Below are 24,284 nucleotides of genomic sequence, written 5' to 3' on the forward strand. Positions count from 1 at the left end.
AGCCAGGGCGTGACCTGAGGCTGAGGAGTGAGGAGTGAGAGGTGAGGGGATGGCTGGGGTTTGAAAGAGGAGAAACTACTGCCGGCACAGTGGGAAAGTCAACAGATTAAGGAAATGTGACAGGATTTCAGGCGCCACTGAAGCCCCAACTTGAGCTCAATGGCCAACATTTAAAGTAAGACCGTTTAGGGACTTCTCTGGTGGTTCAGTGGTAAAGAATCCGCCTTACAATGCAGGGCACAAGGGTTCGACCCCTGGTCAGGGAACTAAGAACTCACATGCCATGGAGCAACTAAGCCCATGCGCCACAACTACTGAGCCTGTGCGTCGCAACTACTGAGCCCGCATGCTGCAACTACTGAGCCCTTGCATGCTGGAGCCTGCGAGCCACAACTAGAGAGGGAAAACCTGCACTCCACAACTAGAGAAGAGCCCACACGCCACAACAAAAGATCCCACGTGCCGCAACTAAGACCCGACGCAGCCAAAAATAAATAAAAATAATATATCTTAAAAAAAAATAAGGACTGTTTAACGATACTGCATTTCACATTTACCATCTATATGCACAGCAGAGTTGGATTTAACCAGGATTAAATCCAGAATTTAACTAGATGTGTACCATAGCAGAAGGGCCAAGAAATTTGAGATTTGAGGATCCATGCAAAGGAGTAATTGTAAGTGACTGTGTAAGGAAGCGAGAAAGAAGGAGGTGCTCTGGTATATATTCAGCAAACAATGAGGTGAATCAAAAAAGGAGATATGGATACAAGATTCTCAAGCTCTTTCACTTAAAACCTTGCAATAATTGCCACAGGCCTCTTCACCAAATCCAAACTCCTCAGACGGCCAGTCGACGCCTTTCCAACCTACGCAAATACTGGTCACTGCTATTCCAGCCACAGGGATAACCTGCACACCCCACGGTACCAAATCTTCCCAGGTCTTTCTAAAGGTTTCCAAGAGCTCTGCTGGAAGAAAGAAGTTGCTCCCCAGCCAGAAAGAATTAGTAATACAAGTTGTTAAAAGTGGGTCTTATCTTCAAACTCTTAGCAAGTCTGCAATTAAATCATCACTGAAGCTAGTGGCTGGGCTACAAACATAACTTTATTATAAGAAACTTCTGTGTAATAATATACATTCTAGTGGTACTTTACATGCTGGGATGTTTCCATGGTTTCTCTGGATACCCCTCTAACTAGTTCCACAAGAAAAATCAAGCCAGCAATTCTCTTCCTAGTATCATCTCTTGTCTTTCATTCTTTTCTTTTACTCCACCCCTAGTAATTAAAAATATTTTTCATTTAATATTAACAATAATCAGTCGTGTCTGTAGACCAAACCTTTATTAAGAAATCTGCAACTTCTTACAAATCCTAACCATACCCTGGTATGTATCTCATTTCTTTTTGCTTTATTAAAATTAGTTAAAAACAAACAAACAAGAATTCCTTCAACAACGAGAAATGAGGTCTGCAGCTGCTGAACCTGTTTTCAAGAGGAGGAGGTACAGGTTTATTACCCCACCGAGGGAGGTTCAGTCACACTCCCTGGAGAATGCTGTGCTCCAGGTCAGGTATCTCTCCTCCACGCCAGCGTAAACAGAGTGCTGGCCAGCTGTCAGGGACAAAATGGAAAAAGTTCACTCAAGCACCTTCACCTAGAATTAAGGCCACAGCTTGTTCTTAGGAGCACAGGGGCTTAGGTAATCATCTAAAAACAAAGTCTGTGAGAACAATTCCTTCAGGAAAAGCAGGAACACTTGTTTTTCCATTTCAGCATAAATATTAAAACGCTGTCATTTAAAAAGCCACAGAAATATTCTTTCCTTTCCCAAATTTCTTTTGAAATTTTCTCTTTACTAATTCACTAATTCTCTGAGGCTAATATTATGATCCTTCCCATGAGTGCAAATAGCTCAAAGCAGCTAGTATATTACAAATTAGCAAGGGTCAAAAGGGAATTCCTTGGCAGTCCAGGGGTTAGGACTCTGCATTTTCACTGCCAAGGGAGCAGGTTCAAACCCTGGTCAGGGAACTAAGATCCTGTAAGCCGTGCGATGAGGCCCCCCCGCCCCCCCAAAAGAGACATAAAGAGTAGATGAACAAGAGAAAAGTTTTTTTAAAAAAAAGAACTGAAGAATGAAATGAAGTTACGTAACACATCTTCCACATGCCTGTGTCCTAGTATCTTTACTACCACAGCAAATGTCAACTGAGCAAGACAAAATTCTCACCACGATTTCACGTGACTCAAGTAAAAGGTAATTTATATGAAGAGAGGAGGAGAAATTTCTATGTTCTTGAGAAGGGGGAGCTGAGGAAGAATGCCATACCTAAATTCACACGGTTCAACATCTAGAAAAGATCTGACAAGCCACATTTTATGCATGAGACAGACGCACATGGAGAGAGGGGTTTCCCCACCACAGAAGCATCTTCAAATTCTATCCCTTACATAGAAGCATCTCACAGGCAAGCATTCGCAACAATCCTGGAAGCAAGGTATAACTGACAGTGTGGTATAACGTGTATTAAAATATAAGAGGCGTGTGGGGCTAAAGGGATTAAATGTCATTAGCGCAAGGTGATTTTATTCTTGCAAATCATATAAGTCCTATGTACCAAAGATATAAAATAAATTAACGCAATGTGATATTATTTTCAAACCCAATACTCAAAGCCTAACATAAAAAATCATGGTGTTTCCAAGCAATTAACGATGATTTACAAGTGAAGGGTCTGTTCTGACCAAGGCAGTGAAAGCATCATGGTTCAAACAATGACTACCCCACCATCAGAGCATGCTGCATTCACGTGGGACAACCATCTTCCCACTTTGCTCAGTTCGCAGCTGTGAGTACACATGGAAGTAAACGGGGTCAAAGCTGAGGATAAGTCTGCTCGTGTCTGTAAAGCCAGAGTCATTCCCACAAAACCCTTCTTCATCCTGAAACCCCAAAGCACCACAGCCCCCAACTCCCCACCCCTGTCATCTATCTTCCTGTCTGGCAAGATGGAAAGATGAAACACATGACATCAGGACACATGAAAGTTATTAAGCAAGGTTACTAATCAAAATATTTTTTAGCATATCAACCAAGTAAATATGTAAAAATCTAGGAATTAAGAGAAACTTCCATAATTAAGATTTAGCTAATTGTTTTATCCTACAAAATAAGCTGTGTCCCTGCCCTCCATTCAGGAGATACTTCAGTTTTATAACCCTGACATGTTCACACGGCACCTTTACATCTTAGACAATCTTAACAATAAAGAATGACCCAAGTGTTATAACTAATAACATTTTCTGGGTCAACGCTTTAATTGAAAAGCTCTCCCCATGGGCTTCCCTGGTGGCGCAGTGGTTGAGAGTCCGCCTGCCGATGCAGGGGACACGGGTTCATGCCCTGGTCCGGGAAGATCCCACATGCCGCGGAGTGGCTGGGCCCGTGAGCCATGGCCGCTAAGCCTGCGCATCCAGAGCCTGTGCTCCGCAACGGGAGAGGCCAAAACAATGAGAGGCCCGCGTACCGGAAAAAAAAAAAAAAAAAAAAAAAAAAGCTCTTCCCTTAAAAAATTATTTGAATTATACTGATATTACAATATTTGTATATTGGTTGCTTTTTAACATATTGAGATATACGTAACAGGACAAATAAAGTTTGTTTTTCTCTGTAAATTCATTTAAAAGTATATCTATGATTACCCTATCAACATCAGAAAGGTTAGATTATACTTAGGGATAGGTAAATGCCTTAGAAGTGTTTTTACCATCAAAAGAAATAATGATCTTAACAGTGCATGCATTTTCGTGTGTGAAGTGTGAAGGTGACTAACTTTGCTGTTTCTATAAGTTTCTCTGTCTATAAAAATGCAGTTGAAACATAATCAACTTAATTCAAGATGTTAAAATTAATTATGTTAAGTTAGCCAAAGCACTGAAGTTGAATCACATGATCCTAGCATTCTAGGCTGATGGCTCCCTCGGATCAAAAGGATAGTAAATAACCAAGTAAGGTGCTTCTGGGGTATATTAGGTCCCTAATCAAGAATGTGTGATCACTGACCCTTTAGGCAGAATAAAATGCAGAGTATAAACAGATTGGTGATAGCTTATTTAATTTAGGTTGAGCCACCTGTAAATTCTTCATACCTCTGGAAATAACGTGTATATCCATCTTGAAAATACCAGTAGCAACAAGTATTCCTAATACTTGCTATGAAATCCTGGAGCATAGGAACTTGTATAAAGTAGACAAGTTTGACTCTACACCATCCAGGCTTAGCCCTTTTCTCCCCCCACCCTTTGCTGCCATCTTGCCCCATCAGCCTTCCAACCCAGTTTCTACCATCAGGAATTTACAAATAAACTATTTTATAACAAGGTTTTCAAACAAAGAAAAACCGTGATGTGATTCTCCCATCACTTAAATGTAACAGTATCGATTAACTTAAATTCTAAGTATAGAAATGACCACTTTCCATATAAACGGGAAGAGCTTTACTCTGACAATCCTTCCATATTTCCCAAAGTTGAGATTCTGGTAAGACACATGTGTGGCACTGTATCAGCAGTTTGACCTTCAGGCTTCAAGATTAATGTTAAAGTGAGACAAGTCAAACTTTAGGACTTTCTAAGAGACCAGAAAGCTGTGTTGTTGTTATGCCTCTTTTACAGAAATAGTAAGATCTTAATCGTATTCATACCCACGAAATCTTTTCTTGAATGGCATAAATCGGAGTTTCTGTGCTTAAAATGTTATGGTTCAAATTCCTTTAAGAAAGAAATCACCAGCGACAACACTTGACAATTAGAATCTGAGCTATGTAAAGTCTAAAATAATTATGAGGGGTACCATTAGTGGCCATTTGTAAGCACACTGTGATGATGGACTTGCAGAGGTAGGGAGCTGGACTATTTAAGATGTGTATCTGCTCATATTTAGATGCATTAAAGAATAATTATTACTGTGAGAAATTCAGATTGAAACCTGCCTATAAATTTCATCCCCTAAATATTACTTACTTCTGCTTACTTACGTCTTCTACTGACAAGTTGTAATGTATCTGCCACCAAGAGCCCAGTAATAAGGCCCTCTGAAACTTGACCTTTGTCTGGCAGAGACGTGTAAGACTGACCTCTGAGGTGGGCAGGACGGTAAACAGCTTACGTTGTCTATAAGGAAGCTTCATTATCTTGAAGTATTATGAATTCTCAGACTATAAAACACCTTCAAAGGACTATATATATAGTTTAAAAGCCTGAAAATTTTGTTAAAATTTTTCAAACTCTAGAAAGACAAAAGAACTGGTTCCCTTACATCATTTCCCATTACATCAGAAATATACTTCCTCCAGTTAATCTGCCCTATGAATTAAACCAAAGAGCTTGGACAATTACATTGGACAATTACATTCTGAAGTTCATAAAGGACCAAAAATAGTAACCTATGCAAAAGGTGAGAGTGATTACGTATTACAAGTGACATGGTTTTGGCTTCAGAATTTTATTTTAGAGGTTGTACGAGGCCAGATTACGAGGCTGTTTGCAAACCTGGGAAATCTATCAGACGCATGAGATAAATGAGAAAAGTGAAAGACAAAAGTAAATACATGTTCCATCTTGTACAACCATTCAGTAGCAATATAACCATTCAGTTCACCACTGCTTATTCAGTTCATCATGCAGAAGTAACCATTCAGACTCCTCTCTCCATATGAGTCACATTCCTATGATTTCTAGATCTTCTGCTATTTTTAAAATACTAGTGTTTATTAAAAAGTAAGTTCTTAATTTAAAATTACATTAATTAAAATTATAGAATCTTAGGCACTTAACTGAAATTAAGGCCTGAGTCACTTCAGAAATACTAAAAATAGTATATCAGAGCAGTTTTATAAAAATATCACCAGAGGCCGATGCATCAGGCCTCGACATGCTTCCTTCTGTGTGTGATTTCAGCGTCTGATTCTGCTAACCTCGATCTATTGGCACGGCATGGGGTGGGGGTGATAACGGGCAGCTTGTTCATAAACACAAACCTTCTCCTGAGACTTCTTCCGAGTGATGTGTTAACATGTTAAAATCACGAAAAACCTTTCCAAAATTATGATATACATACCCTTTGCAACACAGAAATACTTGTCATCATCACTGATGGCATATAGCGTCTTCAGATCCCTTTCCCTTTCAGAGAAGAATTCAATTACAAACAACACTACCCAACGAGTGATTCAGTATAAAATAACTTCTCCCAAATTTGCCTAATGTGATCGATCCTCTACAAGCTCTAGAAAATGTACACCATCAACTTGCACAACAGAGTCCCAAGGCCTGAGAGGCTCAACACTCATATGTCAGTCATGGCTGCAGGGCCAGGAAAATGAGCATCCTGCTGGACTCCTACATTCTTCACACTGTGCTCATGGACAAGGTCAGGGTAGTTTCTGTGTGCAGGCTGGGGTGCGGACAAGGCCCTTGTGTCCCACTGGCTTTCACCACGTTGACAGCGTCACCGGCAGCCGGGAGCCTGGATGGTTGGGTGGGAGGGGAGCACAGTTAGTGAGATGCAGGAAGAGGTGTGAGAGGTAAAAAAGAAGCAGGCTGTGTGACCAGCATGCACTGCTGCTACAAGGACGCCCCGGCGCAGTGAGACGCTCAAGAACGACAAAGGGGAAAATCCACAAAGTCACGTGTCAATACGGAGACACGAATAAGCCATCAGAGTCAGTTAGGTGAGTGAAATAAAGAGGGACTCTCACAGAGAGCAAGACGCTCTGCATCTGTCCCTGATGTTGCTATAAAAATCAAAGGCAGAAATGCTGTCTGAGGTTCTAAAGACAAGAAAAAATACTTATTATCTACTTAATTCAAGTATTTGAAAGGACAATTCTACATTAGGACAAAGCCAGATATAGAAAATGGCAATTGTGAAAAGTTATTTCCATGATCAACTGACTTCACAGAACTGAAATCCAGGAAACAAAATTCAGAAAGAGCATTAAAAAAAACCTCCCCTCACAGCAGAGGCCATGTAATTTGACATCAATGTTTCCAATTAACAATGGAGAAACATTGTTCCTTCCCTAATGCATGAAATTCAACAGGTACAGATAATGTGATGAGATTAAGCTCCTCCAGGAGAGTTTAGTGAGCATCTTAGATACCTTTTCTCACAGCTTTAAACAGGCCTATTGAAGTAAGAGAGGGACACATGCACACAAGCAGTTTCTGGTTAGAAATCATCAGAGTCCTCCAGTAGAAAGAAAACATTTGCCTAGGTTTTGTGACGTGACAAAAAGGGCAGCACATATTTAAGATAACTACAAAGGAAAAAAACATCACCCCAATTATAAAAATGTCTAAGAATAGACATTCTCTTCAACCAAAACATGAACCTTCACCTTTTTTCCTTAAGGAAACTGAAAATAAATTAGCTAAAAGGTTTTCAGAACAAACTTGGAAGCTTCTTTTTTTTTTTACAATAAAATTATCATCTTTCCTTCAACTGAAATACAAGCTATTCATCAGATCTAACCCATAAAACTCACAACCTTCAATATACGGTCTCTGAAAATTTAGAAAGTTAAATTAGGTTTATGCTCTCCCCTACATATGCAAGCTTTTCCAAATAGTATTCAGTTTTTGTTTATAAATAGTTTATAGATTTAAAATACATTAATTCTCAAAAGACAGCTTAAATATTGGATAATTCTAGGTTACTGACATACCAAATCATTCACTGAAATAATGGTGTCATTTAGAAGATGGCAAGAAAAAGCTAAAGAACCGAACAGGGAGTAGGTTTAGACTAAACTGGTTAAAAGTTACCTGCCAGAAATAGAATTGTCCACTATTCTGCCCAACTGTCCAAACCTGGGGAGCATTTCCAAATTTTATTAATGTACCACTTTCTAAAGGAGGACTGTTATAATTCATGTGAAAGTATTAATAAGAATCAAAGCATGCAGAAACAAAGGCTGAAACGCAGAATGCATGTTAGGTTAAGGCTGGGGAACCCGTCAGCTCCGAGACAGGCCAGCTCCGTACTCAGTCCCATGCCTGCTGCCACACACTGAGGCTGCCTGGGCCTGAGGGTCACCATTTTGCTCCATTTCCACAAAGGAGGCCTCAGTACAATGACATAAAGAAGGACATACAGCTCCAAATTTTTCATTTTTCTTGAAATTCAATACTCTTAGATTCAGCATTCTCTCTTTATATAGGCTGCATCAAAGGAACTGAGTAATGCCTAAATATGTACCAATTAAAACTGGAAAACTATAAAGATTTAGTGTCATAATACAGATGCAAACAAAACCAGACTCTCATTCCATATTAATCTAAGAGGTAAGCACATATTAAATGAGCTCTTTTTTAGTTGAAGTTTCAGCTCTATGTCTCCTTGCCAATAAGACTTGGTGGTAACATTACTGGAGCTGCGTCTTCAGTAGAAACTGAAAACACTGTTCTTAATGGCTTAAAAAAATAAAGACTAAAATGTGACATTCAGAAGCCTCACTGTTTATACTTTAAGCGTGTGCCCACATGCACACACACACACACACACACACACACACACACACACACACTACCCCCACCACACTCTCAAGGAGAAAGGGCAAAAAGAGGATAATGGAAAACAGCAGGGGAGGGAAGAAAGAGGATAACGGAAAACGGGGGTGCGAGGAAAAAAAGAGGATAACGGAAAACGGGAGGGGAGGGAAGAAAGAGGATAACGGAAAACAGGGAGGGTGGAAAAAAGAGGATAATGGAAAACAGGGGGGGAGGGAAAAAAGAGGAAAACGGGGGGGTGGGAGGAAAAAAGAGGATAACGGAAAACCCGGGGGCGGGGAGGGGAAAAAAGCGGATAACGGAAAACGGGGGTGCGAGGAAAAAAAGAGGATAATGGAAAACCCGGGGGGGGCGGCGATGGGAGGGGAAAAAGCGGATAACGGAAAATGGGGGGGGCGGAAAAAAGAGGATAACGGAAAACACGGTGGGGCCAGGGAAAAAAGAGGATAACGGAAAACAAGGTGGGGAATCCCCTCCATCTTAGAAAGTAATCAAGTTATTTGGAACTGAAGTAAAAATATGCCCAATCATCAAAAGCAAAGCACCTTGCAGTTAGTTAAGCCAAAATAATAGTGAAAAACAATTACATAGCAAAGACTGAAAATAATCACCAACCACTGTTGACCCACCACCATGAAGGAAGAGCTGGTTGCACAGAAAGCTGACCCAAACCTTGAGATCACCACAGAAACTCATTAGACTTCAGGTACTACACAAACTAAGAGCACGAGAAAAAGAAAAAAATCCTATGAATTATCAAAGTTCATTTCATAAACAGACACAAAACTTGAACAGATGATGCAACCGACATGACCATTCAATCAAATAATTCCCCAGCAGCCCCCAAGCCACATACATTTGGGAAACGATGAACCCCACTGATTAACCCCAATAAGCCACAAAGTATCCATATTTGTGCACTATTAGTCTAAAAAAAGACCCTGGGAATCTAAACAAATGAAGTATCTTCTCTGTCATTAGATTATTTCTCCCCACCCCCACAGTGGAGTATTTCCTGCTTTGTTTCATTGGACTATAATCACGTTTCTGTTTTGGCTTTATCTTCAGTCTTTAATGAAGAAGACACACCCAAAGCAGTAGCATCGTGTAACGAATACACTGCCCTTCGGGGTCTGGGAAAAGGCCCTACCGACTAGCACTGAAGTCCTTTCCAACAGAGAAGCGCCACCACTCCCAGCTCATGCTAACCAGAGTCGGGGGGCTGTCTGATGTGCCTCATTTAGACGACTGTCTCCTTGCTTCATCCACAGCCTTACTTATCCCAACGTGACAGCTCCATAACGTGCTTCTTTTCAGCTTACAAATATGAATAATTTGCTTTCAATCATATTTAAAGTACTCTACAGCCGGGGATTCAAAATGCCCTTAGGCAAGCAGTGTTTAATTTTGGCTCAATGAGTGAACAAACCATTTCTTGTCATGCTGGTCTGCTCCGGGACTCCTTGGAAGATTCTCAACTTGCACGAGCAAAGGACCAGAGGGAACGGAAGGAATCACAGGCACAGTGGATCTCACACCCCAAGCCTTTGGACACAAATTATAAAAATCATCTATTCTGCCTAGATAAAAGATCTCTTCACCACTAAATGGAACATTAAAATGGAATACTATCTACATAGTGAACAGATATAATAGTAAAGAGAGCAAAAAACAAATGCTTGAATGTTATATACCATCCTTGGGATAGATAATAATCTAACTGAGTATCAGTATTTTATTTATTTTACAGGGACAGAAAATGTTCCATTATAACATTATACCTGTTCTATGGTAACATCTTAGAATAAAATAACAGGTCACACATTACTGAGCTATTTTACAGATAAGAAAACGAAAATGCACAGAACTTTCCCGAGATTATACCACTAAGAAAATTCAACTAATAATACTATTGTTTGTCATAATTAACTACACTGTTCCAGCGCTTTAGAAGCTCAATATTGTCTTACCTGTCGGGAGCCATTACTCTGAGCTGAAACATTACTGTGAACACTGTAATGGGGGAAAAAAATAAAGAAAAAATTACCGTGGGTACCTAAAACTAAGAATGTAAGATGTCCAGAAAACATCTGCTTTTACAGGCAAATACTTGCTTTTCTGCTCATTTGCTATTTCCATATACCTATATTCTACTTGTGCTTTAGATATATACTTCACTACTAATCTTGTTTATTCATTGGACAACATCTGTCAAAGACAACAAAATAAAACCAACAGCACGAATGATCCCTTAAATTCAAGGCATTCAGCACAAACACCCACATAACCTTACCCATCACTTCTTTTATATATCCCTACCCTCTCAAGATTTTCTGGTGTCAGCAGTAGCTTAGCATTTTATAACTCAAAAGGCCTTAGTATAAACTTAAAGTTAGAAACTTCTCTGCATACTCTTCTCCTCCAAATGATTTAAAAGATGTTTTAAAATTTTTAGTTTAGGCTGCACTCATTCCTCCCCCACTCCCGCAAAAAAGCACTTAAAAAACTCAGCATATAATGCAACAAAATAAATAGAAACAAACCTCAGAACAACTAAAAAAAAGAACAAATATTCAATGAAATAAGAACTGAAAGATGAGATACTAAAACACAGAATAAGGCAAATAAAAGAGTTTACTGACTTCAGACCTTCTAACATAAGCATAACTAGTATCCTGAGGTAAAAAATTCAACTAAGGTAACTGAAAATATATTCAATGTTATAAAAAAATTCCTTGACAGTGAGAAAATAATCTACAGATTTAGCAAGAACACTGTGTTCCAGGGAGATGAGATACAGAATTAAATACATTCAATTCCTTATTGTTATATTACTGACTTTCAACGATAAGGAGAGAATACTTCAGGTACCCTAAGGAGATTTAAAAGCACATCACTGCCAGCATCAGGTTGGCACAGAATTCTCCATGGCAACACTCAAAGAACACTATACCCAGACAAGACGTCATTCTAGTAAAAGGAAATGGGCAAAGCTTCACAAACACAAAACAGACTGTGAATACAGGATCCAGGAGCCTTTCTTAGGGGAGTGAGAACAAAACAAAAGTATCTGATGATGAAAGACAACCAATTAAGAAAGAACTCAAGAATTAAGAGGCCTTGCTAAAAGGCTGGGTGAGAAGGAGTAACCCATTCTACACACCCCCATTTTTTATTAACCACATCTCTGTTACAAGTTAAGTCACCAGAATTTGCACCTCCACTACCTGGGTTCTAATTCAAACCGCGCCACTAGCTCTGCTCTCTGAACCGCAGTTTCCTCACTCACATGGGACTCGCATTAGGGGATCGAATAAATGTTAGCAAAGCACAAAGAACAATGACAAATAAAACTAACCAACGACGAAATCTTTAAAAACACATCTTGTTTAGTGTAGATCTGTTGCCAAGGCTGGTGTAAAGAATATACCTATCCGGCACAATTTCTTTTACTAACCTTGTTGTTCTTCCCAGGATACACTGCTCTGTATTAAGTAACTCATAACCCCACATTAATGAAACCTCCTCCAACCTGCTTTGTACAGAAATTAGACTCATTATGCTATGGCCCCAGGGGTTACACTCTGAAGCTTCTCCTTGAACTGGGAATAAGTCCAGTAGGTGATAAGCAGAAGATGAAGAATAACATGAGAAAAAAGCGCTGATGATAAGTGATGATCACCGGATTCTAGCTCCCTGTTCTAAAACAATTTGAAACGCAGGAAGCACTATTTTCTCATAATTACACTTATTCTTTCACTTTCACTAATATGAAGGGAACAAATACTTCCGTTACTGACCAGTCCAAGCTTCCCTTTTGAAGGACTGTCTGCAATAACGGACCCATTTTGCTCTTGCCCCCTCTATGCATCATCTCCTCCACCATTTCTTTTCCTCTCTCTTCTGTCTTCAAGACTGCCCACTAAGCCTGTACAAGAAGTACTAGTAAGTGAAAAGTGAACTGTCCTTTAAAATGTCACCTCTTTCTAAGATACTCTGTTAGTCAAGACTCACAGGGAGTAGTTAGAAAGAAATGAAAGAGTACAAGGAAAACTAACATCAGCCAATTTAAAAACCTGTTATTCAAGTAAGCACAGTACAAAGTCAAGAAGCTTTTTAGGTCAAATAGTTGTGCTTTTTCTAACAGTACCGTTTGCCATGGTTCACTGGAGCAAAACTGTTCATGTGAACAGAACTCTGAGGGCAGGAGTGAAAGGGCATTCCTGCCAGTGCAAGCTCAGGTTCTCTCAAGCAATGTTAGGGGCAGGGCTCAATAACCTTCAGGAGAGTGGGTCCCCCTGTGAACGTCATTCCTAAAAATTATTCTAACTAAAAAATAATAAAGGATCATTGCTTAAATACTCCATTTTTGCTGTGTTTTAAAGAGCCAAAAAGCATCACTCAAGAAGACACAATAAAATTTACTTATTAAAGTTAAAGTAATCTCAATGCTAGGAGATTATATAGTCAGTCATACTCACTCTTTGGTCAGAAATCTGTATTTCAAAAAAATTTAAAGGAGGACAAACTTTTGCAAATAAAAGCCTTAATTTTTCACCTACGTATCATCGCTTGAATGCTTTGTTTACATTTCTGCTAACTTCATCAGGGAATCTTCTTCACTTTAAGCTCTAACATTCTGTCCCAGCCTCCTTTTCAGGAAAACAAGACATAATTCATTAAACAAACAAATAAAATACTTTAAAATATACAGAACCCCTCTAACATTTCTCCACCATTCTTCTTAAAAGCACAGTTTAAAAATTAACTCCAAGAAAAATTATAGTGTATAGCCCAGAAAAGGCAGCAAATTTTGTTTTTTACCTAATTAAAAATTCACGGAACTTCCCCCGTGACACAGGAAGAATCCACCTGCCAATGCAGGGGATGTGGGTTCAAGCCCTGGTCCAGGAAGATCCCACATGCCGCGGTGCAAAGAAGCCCGTGCGCCACAACTACTGAGCCTGCGTTCTAGAGCCCGCGAGCCATGACTACTGAGCCTGCGCATCACAACTGCTGAAGCCCGAGCGCATAGAGCCCACGCTCTGCAACAAGAGAAGCCACCGCAGTGAGAAGCCCATGCACCACAATGAACAGTAGCCCCAACTCGCCGCAACTAGAGAAAGCCCGCACGCAGCAACGAAGACCCAATGCAGCCAAAAATAAATAAATAAATAAGTAAATTTAAAAATAAAATAAAAATAAAAATTCACGATGGACAGAATCCCTCACACTTCCTCTCTCCTCTACCCACTTATTTATTTTTAACAGCTTCCTGACCGCTAAAGGGACTTCAGGGGAATCCTTACTCAAAAAGCAGAGTGATTTTGTGATTAAGTCACTAATCACAGCCTGGCTTTAATGGCTCTCTAAGTGGAAAAAAACCCAAAACTGAATAGGACACCTCCAGCTGAGGCTCACCCTACTCAGTACCCAAAACAAACGACTTCTCCTTTTGAAGAAGCTCTAGTTATACTGACACATCTCCATATAGGAGTGTAGACACTGTTTTAACAAAAACTAGATTTGTGAGTATGTCTTGAATCTCACAGTTTACCAGGCATTCCAGGAGGCTCTGGTACAACAGTGGTTGAGAAGCATTACGTGAAACTCCACACTGTGATATACACTATTAATACTGATTCATCAGAAGGAGGACTTGGACAACAGTGACTGCAGGACAACAGCAGACCCTCTCCCCAGCAAAACAAACATGTAGCTGCTGAAAATTATTCTTCAAAAAAATCATTAAAAGGCATACATCAAGTGGAGAAACATTTATTTAAGAAAATCTAGTAACTTTTAAAAAATCTGATCTAAAAAAACAAAACAAAAAAGTTACTAGAGAATGAGAGGAACATTTTTTTGTGATAAAATAATTATAAACAATACATGCACCTAACAAAAAGCCCCAAATGCATGAAGCACAAAGAATTGAAGGAAGAAACAGACAACCGAACAACAATAATTGGAGACTTCAATAGTCCACACTAAATAATGGAGAGAACTAAGTCAAGACCCGTGATGAAACAGAAGTGAACAACAGTAAAAACCAAGCAGACCTAACAGACATTCATAGGACATGACACTCAACAGCAGAACAGACATTCTTCTCAATTGCACATGGAACACTTTCCAAGATGAACTACATGCTGGGACATAAAAGAGGCCTCAATAACTGTAAAGGGATCAAAGTCATGTGAAGTACATTCTCTAACCACAATGGAATAAATTACAACAAACAAAAAAAAGGGGAGAGGGGAAAATTTAAGCTACAAACGTCGAAATTAAGCAACACACTCCCAAGGAGCCAACGGGTCAAAGAAGAAATCACAAGAGAAATTAGAAAATAATTTGGGATGAATAAAAATGAAAATACAATCTACCAAAACTTATGAAATATGATTAAAGTGGTGCTTGGAGAGAAATTAATAGCTATAAATGTTATATTAAAAAAGAATACAGGGCTTCCCTGGTGGCGCAGTGGTTGAGAGTCCGCCTGCCGATGCAGGGGACGCGGGTTCGTGCCCCGGTCCGGGAAGATCCCACATGCTGCGGAGCGGCTGGGCCCATGAGCCATGGCCGCTGAGCCTGCACCTCCGGAGCCTGTGCTCCGCAAAGGGAGGGGCCGCAGCAGTGAGAGGCCCGCATACCACACACACACAAAAAAGGAATACAGATCTCATATACTAATAAACCAATCTTCCACCTAACGACACTAGAAAAAGAAAACTAAACCTAAAGCAAGCAGAAGGAGTGAAATAATATACCAGAGAGAAAATTAATAAAATAGAAAATAGAGGAACAGATAAAATTGATGAAACCAAAAGCTAGTTCTCTGAAAAGGCCAACAAAACTGAAAAACCTTTACCTAGACTGACCAAGTGAAAAAGAAACTCAAATTACTAAAATCAGAAATGAATGAGGGGACATCACCACAAAGCTTATAGAAATAAGGAGGAAAAGAGAATAATATGAACAACTGTATGCCACAAATTAGATAACTTAGATAAAATGGACAAACTCTGGAGAGACACAAACTCCCAAACTGACTCAAGATAGAAAATGAAATATGAATAGATCTACAACAAGACACTGAACTGGAAATTTTAAAACTTGCCACAAATGAAGTCCAGGCAAGATGGCTTTAATGGTGAATTCTACCATACATTTAAAGAATTCTTTACAAAACCTTCCCCCAAAATAGAGAGAAACATTTCCCAACTCATTCTGTGAGGCCAGAATTACCCTGACACCAAAACCAGATGAAGACAGTACAAGAAAACTAGAGACCAGTGTCTTTGATGAATACAGACACACAAATCCACAACAAACCTAGTGAACCAAATCCAGCAACATGTAATATAAAGAAAGACTGTACACCATGACCAAGTGGGATTTCTCCCAGGAATAAAATGAACTGCTTGTGTACAAATCAACCTTTGTTCTCTGAGCTTCCTGTGTGCAAGGGCTACAGTTTATTCATCTTCATATCCTCAGTCACAGGCCAATAACAAACGTACAATATGTCATTCTCATTATGAGTAGCACAGCCACCAAGCCCACACTTTTTCTTTAAGCTGCTTTATTTTTCTTTCTGTCCATTTTACCCAGCATTATGATGTGTTTATCTGCTCCCTGCTAGATCCACCGTGCTCAGGGGCAAGTGAACACGGTGACAGACCTTCAACAGACATTGGTTCAATTAACGATGCAACTACAGAAACACTAAAACATTCGGTTTTCAATTCCTAAGTTGCAAGACATTACCCACCTGAGTTCTTCAGGTCTTCCTGTACTTGCCGACGGAAGAAAACAGAAAACATCCCGTTAGATTCCTCCAACATGGTAAACCCCTTTACTGTTCACAAAAGTAAATCTTGACTCGTGGCTTTGTAAGCTGCTTCCCGACTACAGATTTTAAAATCTTCACTTCACAGAGTGTTCTGTGGCTCACGCCATTCAAGTAAATAATGACAATGATCTCCAATTTTTAAGGCAGGCAATAAAATGAGCACACGCTTAAAACAACAGAACCATCTGCAAGCCGTTAGAGTGAGCTGACAGTGAAAAATCATCAGTGGAGTCTAGGAGGTAACTAAGGGTTTTAAACAAATTGAAATGGTTTCATTTATAGCTACATATTATTTAATTTATAGATACATCAAAAATTATAGCTATAAATCAGTTTTTTAAAAAACTGATACTGCCAACATCAGGTCACGGAAGTTGTTTTTGGATAACTGGTGATGACTCTGACATTGGACATACTTAAAATTCAATCTGTATTTTAATACAAACTCAGATTTGAAACCAAATACAAGTTTCAGCTTACTGGTCAAAGTAAACCATTCTCTGTATTACATAATTAAAGTAACAAACAGCAAGTAACATTTATGAATTTGGAAATGTCTATGTACCATGTACACTGATGATTAATATAAAAACTGTACTTAACAGAACCTTTAATATTATTATAATACATACAAAATAAAAAATTTATTCATCATATACAAATGTTTTAAAATATATCTGCGGGGATTTAACAGATTATTATGAATGAGATCTGGAAGTCAAAAACGGAGGGAAAATGTTGCTCTAGAGAAGAACTAAAATAGTTAAGAACAAAAACTGAACACAAACTCAGCACAGTGTCAGAACTGGGGTTAGCATAAAGTCTGATCTCAGCAACAGTATAGGCAGTTTTCCCCCGTGTATTCTTAAAAACTGATTATGCTAGAACCAAATTCAGTAAAGAAGAGTACTTTAGTTGTCTGGAAAAGACTAAGAGGACCAAGGCAGCCTCCTCTCCAGCCAACAATACCAGCACAGGATGCACTGCCAGGAAGAATAGTCCTTTGAGACAGGGCTGCACTTCACCTTGCATTTGCAGAGTTCGTCGAGAATACCGTTTGCTGGGCCTCCTTTCAAAGGATGTTGATCTTCTTGCTTTATTGGTTTTTGTGGTCTGATACTCAGTTTTCCCACTAAAATAAATGAGGCATATTAACAGGAATAAGAGAATTTGAGGCCTACAGTAGTCAGATACACAAAAATGAGAGAAAGTCTACACTGAGGTTCTCCTCAAGAGAACCATCCTGAACTTCCTTCCTGAATGACCTATGAAAAACAGTGCTGACGTCTCTCTTTACCACACCATTCTTTCACTCTTTAGGCTTGTGTGAAAGATGCAACACAAATTATATTGTTTTTTCTTAATCATGCACATCACCTAAGAACATAATAAATAAATTTGAAATATCTGTCGTTTTATGGAACTCCCTTCTCTTTCCCATCCACACTCCTCAATGCAAGATGTACAATTAACTCAAGATTTTCAGTTACTTTTTCTAACTGTGATATACTTTTCAGATCACTTTTCCAGAAATATTAGAACTATTGTCCTACTCACCTTCATTTCCATTTAAATTCTGCTAAGAAAACACCTCCCCACTTTTAATGTAAGTAGAATAGAAGCTCTCTTGCATGAACCCCACACACAGTGAAGATGCCACATTACTAATATTATCCATTCCTTCTTTAAATTACACTGACGATTCTTGTGACATGCCGAAAACTCACCATCAATAAGCTACTCTGAGGTAAACCAAAACATTTCTACCTTATGACCAACAAACAAGGAGTCGTAAGAACAATGGAACGTCAGCTTTATAAGGACCAGAAATGTCATCCAGATTAATTTCCCAGTACTGCATCATACTCTTTTTCTACATGGTATCCAGCTGTTGGATGGAGACCCCTTAAAACTCTTGTTATGTGGATTTAAACTGGGGATTAATACATAAAGCAAACATCAATGTCCATCAACAGGTGAATGGATAAAGAAGATGTGGTGTGTGTGTATATATATATATATATATATACACACACACACACACACACACACACACACACAATGGCATATTACTCAGCCATAAAAAAGAATGAAATAATGCCATTTGCAGCAACATGGATGGACCTGGTGGGTATTATGTAAGTGAAGTAAGTCAGACAGAGAATGACAAGTACTGTATGATATCGCTTATATGTGGAATCTAAACAATAAAATAAACTAGTGAATATAACAAAAAAGAAACAGAGTCACACATACAGAGAACAAAAAAGTGGTTACTAGTGGGGAGGGGCACAATGCGGTAGAGGATTAAGAGGTACAAACTATTATGTATAAAATAAGTAAGCTTAACCAACATTTTATATAACTATAAATGGAATATAACATTCAAAAATTATAAATCACTATGCTGTACACCGAAAACTTACATGATATTGTAAATCAACTATACCTCAATAAAAAAAACTTTTTTAACTGGAAAAATTGTTAATTACTCCTTAAAAAAAAAGAATAAAGGAAGAAACAAAAACATCAGGAGGGATATGAAATCCATCACACCATTACAATATTCTCCTGTCTATTCAGGAAATTACAAACAATAACAATATGTACCACTTTTTCTTTTATTTTGGCCAATGGAAAACACTGGCAAACCACTTCACCTCTCTGTGCCCTGGTTTCCACATCTGTAAAATGAGAAGCTGGGCTAAATTTTCTGGCCCCTATGAAATAATGAAAGGCAGAGCAAGCAGCTATAAACACTCACCTGTATCTAAACCGCGACCCTAATCGAATAAATCCCGATCGGTGAGAATGCTTCTGGACAGGGCCTCGGAGGCGGAAGAAGGCGTGATGCTCCACAGCACACTTCCATAAATGTTTGCACGCTTTGGGGTGATCCAGTCTGAAGACAAACGTATGCTCCTGTTCTTTGCCCTGAGAAAGAAACGCATGTTAACAGAGGTAATTATTAGCTCCAATGGTCCTGTCCCCTCGCATTCAGCTATGAATACAAGCACAGCAAGAGCAAGAATCAAATAATAAAGCATCTAGTTTGCTCCCTGAGACTCTGACACTCTTTAGAGCTACTACATAAAACGGCAGAGTTAAAATCAAGCTGCCCATTTTCTCAGCCAATATAAAATTATTCCTATTTTCTCTCTACTTACATGATCTCATTTCTCAGAGAGACATAAAATGAGTCTTTATCTGCCATACTTCAGGATAAATGTATAATATAATTTAAAGGTTCATATAAGATCTGGCAACATACGTAACAGCCTTAAAAGTGGCCACATTCTTTATTATAGTAACCATACTCACAGGAATCTAATTACACTAGTTAACATTCATAGACTCTTCTAAGAATTTCACATGAATTGCTTCAATGAGTAGATACTATCACTATCTCCATTTCACAGATAAGAAAACTGAGGCTCAAGAAATTAAGCCCAATGTCACAAAGCTACTAAGAGAGGAAACCAGAATTTGAACCTAACCATTGGTCCAGAGCCTACCTTTGTAACCACTAAGCTATCCTGTATCTCTAGGGGAAAAGACTTTCTCAACACCAAAATTTACACCCAAAGATTTTCTTCACAGTCTCAGTTATAATAGTAAAAACTGGCAGAAAACCCTAAATGTCCAAAACATGAGAAATGTAATAAAGTAAACAATGATATTATTTACAAACTATACAGAGAGATAAATGAATAAAAGATGAATGAACCAATGCAGTATTGTTTATTCATACTGCAGAATACTATACATGGGTTAAAGTGAATGAACTAGGTCTACCTGTTTAGGCAAAATAAGCAAGCTGCAAAAAAAAACCCCACCCTAATACATATGTATATTATATATAATATATATGTAGATTTATAAAACATTCTACCACGTTTCATGATGTGGTTATATTTACAACAGGTTAGAAAACATGAGAATGATACCCTGCGAGAATGAGGAAGAAAGAGAGAAGCTCTGGCTCAGACCTTAGCTGTATCAAACAGAACTTCTTGAATGAGACAAACAGCACACGACCCAACAGAAAAATCAACAACAGGCTTAAACACGCACTTCATTAGAAAGACTATCCAAACATCCAATAAATATATAAATAAGTGTTAAACTGAAGCAGTCGTCAGAGGAATGCAAACTAAAGCCACAAAATGATTCTACTACCAGAATGGGTAAAATGAGAATGAGAACTCCAAACACAAGGCAAAGAATAAACGGAACTCTCAGACACTCAGGGTGGGAGTGCAGCTGAGTGTGTAGACAGGCTGGCAAACAGTGTGGCGGCCTCCGCAACAGCCAAACACACGCACATGCCAGGGCTCAGGGCAGCACTCTTCTTACTAGCCAAAAGTTAACAGCAACTCAAATGTCCATCAACAGCAGGATGGATAATACTAGTGTATTCACAAAACTGAATACTATATAACAGCAGGAATGCGCCAACTATAACCACCTGCTGCAGCAGGGGTGAAAGCTCACAGCTACAGCCCTGAAATAATACAGAAGCAAGACACAAAGAGAACAGTCAGCCAGGTTTCATTTACATAAAGTCCAAAATATAAGCAAAAACTAATCTCTGGTCTTAAAGGCAGGCCAGGAGAGTGGTTACCCTTGGGGAACTGTACCTGTGGGGCGGAGCACAGGAGAAATTTAATTCTGCTGCAATTCTGTTTCCTCATCCTGGTGCTGGTCATACAAGTATACATAAGAATTCAACACAAGCTGTACATTTATTTTTACACTTATCGGAATGAATGTTATACTTCAATGAAATTTACCAACAAAAACTACACATAGAAAAAAACATGAGAAAATAGATAACCTCAAAACAGGGAAAAACTTTCTATGACACAAAACCCAGAAGCCATGAAAGATTAATAAATTCACCTATTTAAAATTTCTTAAAGTGCATGACAAAACCCACAATAAGCACTGTTGAAAGAAAAACAACTATTAGATAAAATATTTATAATGTCTGTGACAAAGGGCAAGACCTATAAGAAAAAAGCCAATAACCCAAAAGAAAAATGGGCAAAGGAATAGACAGTTTAGAAAAAAGGAACTCAAGTAACACAAATGTATGAAGAGATGTTCAATATCACTCATAATAACAGAAATAACATGTAAACCTACAATGAAATTCCATTTTTTACCTTTCAGATACAAATGTGTTTAACTCCTTCTCAGGAAACAGGCCTGTACACTAAAAACTATGCAAGCTGGTAGGACCTCTCTATATCCAGGACAAATGCACATAACCATTCAACCCCACAAACCCCCTTCTAGGAAATTATCCTACAGTTACCTGCCAGTGTACAAATTAATTATATATAGTGAATAAAAGAGTGAATGTCAATTAACTGAGAACTGATTAAATAAATTAGAGTACACCATACACTAGAATACTATGCATTTTAGTTTGCTTTTATGAGAATGAAGAACAACTTTAGGTACTGACGTAGAAAACATTCCAAGTTAGAACATAAAGTTTAAAAAGGATAAGTAGAGAACCCTGTATATAAGTATGGCAACCTCTGCATAAAAAAGAATTGAGGGGGACTTCCCTGGTGATGCAGTTGTTAACAATCCACCTGCCAATGCAGGGGACATGGGTTTGAGCCCTGGTCCAGGAAGATCCCACATGCTGTGGAGCAACTAAGCCCGTGCGCCACAACTACTGAGCCTGCGTGCCTGGAGCCTGTGCTCTGCAACAAGAGAAGCCACCGCAATGAGAAGCCCGAGTACCACAATGAAGAGTAGCCCCCGCTCACCGCAAATAGAGAAAGCCCACGCGCAGCAACAAAGACCCAATGCAGCCAAAAATAAATAAACTAAATAAATAAATTTAAAAAAAAAGAATTGATATACACATTTGCTTATATGTATCCTCAAAAAGATATCCAAGAAGCTAATACCATATTAGATCAAATCTAAAATGCTATCAATTGTGAGATGCACAAGTATTTTATGACCCAGTAAGAACAGGTATCACCCATTAAATTATGACCATATTTTCTTATCACACAGAACTGTTTTTTATTCTTCTTGAACGGTTTCTTTAGGTTTACATACAAATATCATTTAATCGCATCTGTGCTTACATAAAAAGGAAAATATTTGTAAAATAGATTGCTTTTAGATGTGAAATCTGCCTCTTCTGAATCATTTTCAACTCATTTGTTGATAACATAATGATCATCTGTGCCATCAAGAGATTTCTTTTTAAAATGCTCTCTTATTGTCTCTGATTTTCTTCCAACCTGTGTGATAGGGCAATCCTTTGCGTGCATCTCAGTAATATAACTTAAAACTTTCAAAAAACTTGTAACTGCTTCATCTAATTTTCAGGATCTTCTTTTTTTAGCTTCTGCTAAGGGGCACTACTCACACTTCACTGTGCAAACAAATCTTTTTAACATTTCCCCTATTTCCTTTTATTTGTATCCATCTATACGTATATTTCAAATTTATTACTTTGCATGCAGTAAAATTACTTTTTTAAAATTTACTCACAATTCTGTGGGTTTTGAAAATGCAGAGGATCATGCAACCACCACCAAAATCAGGATACAGAATAGTTCTCTCACCCCCCCAAATTCCCCGTGCTGGTCCTTTGTAGTGAAGCATCTTCACACCGCCAGTCTCAAAGGATCAGTGAGCTATTCTCCATTCCTACAGGTTTGCCTTTCCTAGACTGTCATATAAATGGAATCATACAGTCATAATCTCTTGAGTTGGGCTTCATTTTTTATTATAAATTTATTTCATTTATTTATTTTTGGCTGCGTTGGGTCTTTGTTGCTGTGTGTGGACTTTCTCTAGTTGCAGCGAGCGGCGGCTACTCTTCCTTGTGGTGCACGGGCTTCTCATTGCAGTGGCTTCTCTTATTGGCAGAGCACCGGCTCTAGGCAGGCAGGCTTCAATAGTTGTGGCACACAGGCTCAGTAGTTGTGGCTCGCAGGCTCTAGAGCACAGGCTCAGTAGTTGTGGCGCATGGGCTTAGCTGCTCCGCGGCATGTGGGGTCTTCCCGGACCAGTGTCCCTTGCATTGGCAGGTGGATTCTGAACCACTGTGCCACCAGGGAAGCCCCGGCGGGAGGATTCTTAACCACCGGGTCACAAGGGAAGTCCTGAGTCGGGCTTCTTACACTTAGCATAATTCATCTGAGATGCATTCGTATTGTTATGAGTTTATCAATTAGGAACTAGATTTAACTGAAAAAAAGATAATCCTTAGTACAGAAGGCTTTATTAAAGAATTTATTAGGTAGATCTTTTTGATTAATCTTTTTGATCAGGGACTAAAGCCATTTAAATATAAATTTTTATATATTTGAGATATATTGTCAACAAAGGAACAAGAGAAGTCTTTTATTTAATCTTTAACCTTAAAGACAGAAATCTATAGTTTTAGGATGGTATGACCTAAAGCAGGAAATTACTTAATTAAGTTATTAATTACACTAAGTTTCTGTTCTATGGCTCTATAAAACAACATGTGTTCCCCCTTTTAGAGCCTTAAGTTACCACATAATACAGTCACTGTTAACTGTGTAATACAATATAATTCCTACCTGATCATCATCTTCTACAACCACCAAGGTTAGTTTATTCTTCTTAAAATCCAATCTGGTTATCTTGGGCCTATAACAATATGAGAGTAACAGCCGGATTTCAATAAATGTTCTCTGAATTTAAAAACTTTGTTGTTACTTCAAGCATATTAATCATCTAACTTCTGAATTGAAAGCTGGATAAGAGGGTAAACATAACCTGCACTGCCCAGCAAAAAAGTCTCCAATCTAAAAAATAGTTAAGGTAACAGAAAAAAAATTTT

At 38.6% G+C, this 24,284-nt stretch overlaps 1 protein-coding gene across 4 annotated transcripts in view; it reads right to left on the reverse strand.

Annotated features, from left to right (window-relative positions):
* EPB41L5 (erythrocyte membrane protein band 4.1 like 5) overlaps nt 1-24,284 on the reverse strand; it is a 146,036-nt gene that overhangs the window by 73,894 nt on the left and 47,858 nt on the right. For 2 of the 4 annotated variants that reach the window (XM_067742357.1, XM_067742356.1), the window contains exons 11-16: nt 24,022-24,091; nt 19,197-19,366; nt 17,458-17,564; nt 16,352-16,370; nt 10,548-10,590; nt 10,007-10,122 (exon numbers count right to left, since the gene is read on the reverse strand). In XM_067742357.1, coding sequence (XP_067598458.1) covers nt 10,007-10,122; nt 10,548-10,590; nt 16,352-16,370; nt 17,458-17,564; nt 19,197-19,366; nt 24,022-24,091 — 525 coding nt within the window. Of the gene's footprint in view, nt 1-10,006; nt 10,123-10,547; nt 10,593-16,351; nt 16,371-17,440; nt 17,565-19,196; nt 19,367-24,021; nt 24,092-24,284 lie in introns of all 4 variants that reach the window. The other 2 variants (XM_067742355.1, XM_067742358.1) reach the window with 2 other exon arrangements.

The sequence above is a fragment of the Pseudorca crassidens genome, chromosome 6 (genome assembly GCF_039906515.1).
Source record: "Pseudorca crassidens isolate mPseCra1 chromosome 6, mPseCra1.hap1, whole genome shotgun sequence".
NCBI lineage: Eukaryota > Metazoa > Chordata > Mammalia > Artiodactyla > Delphinidae > Pseudorca > Pseudorca crassidens.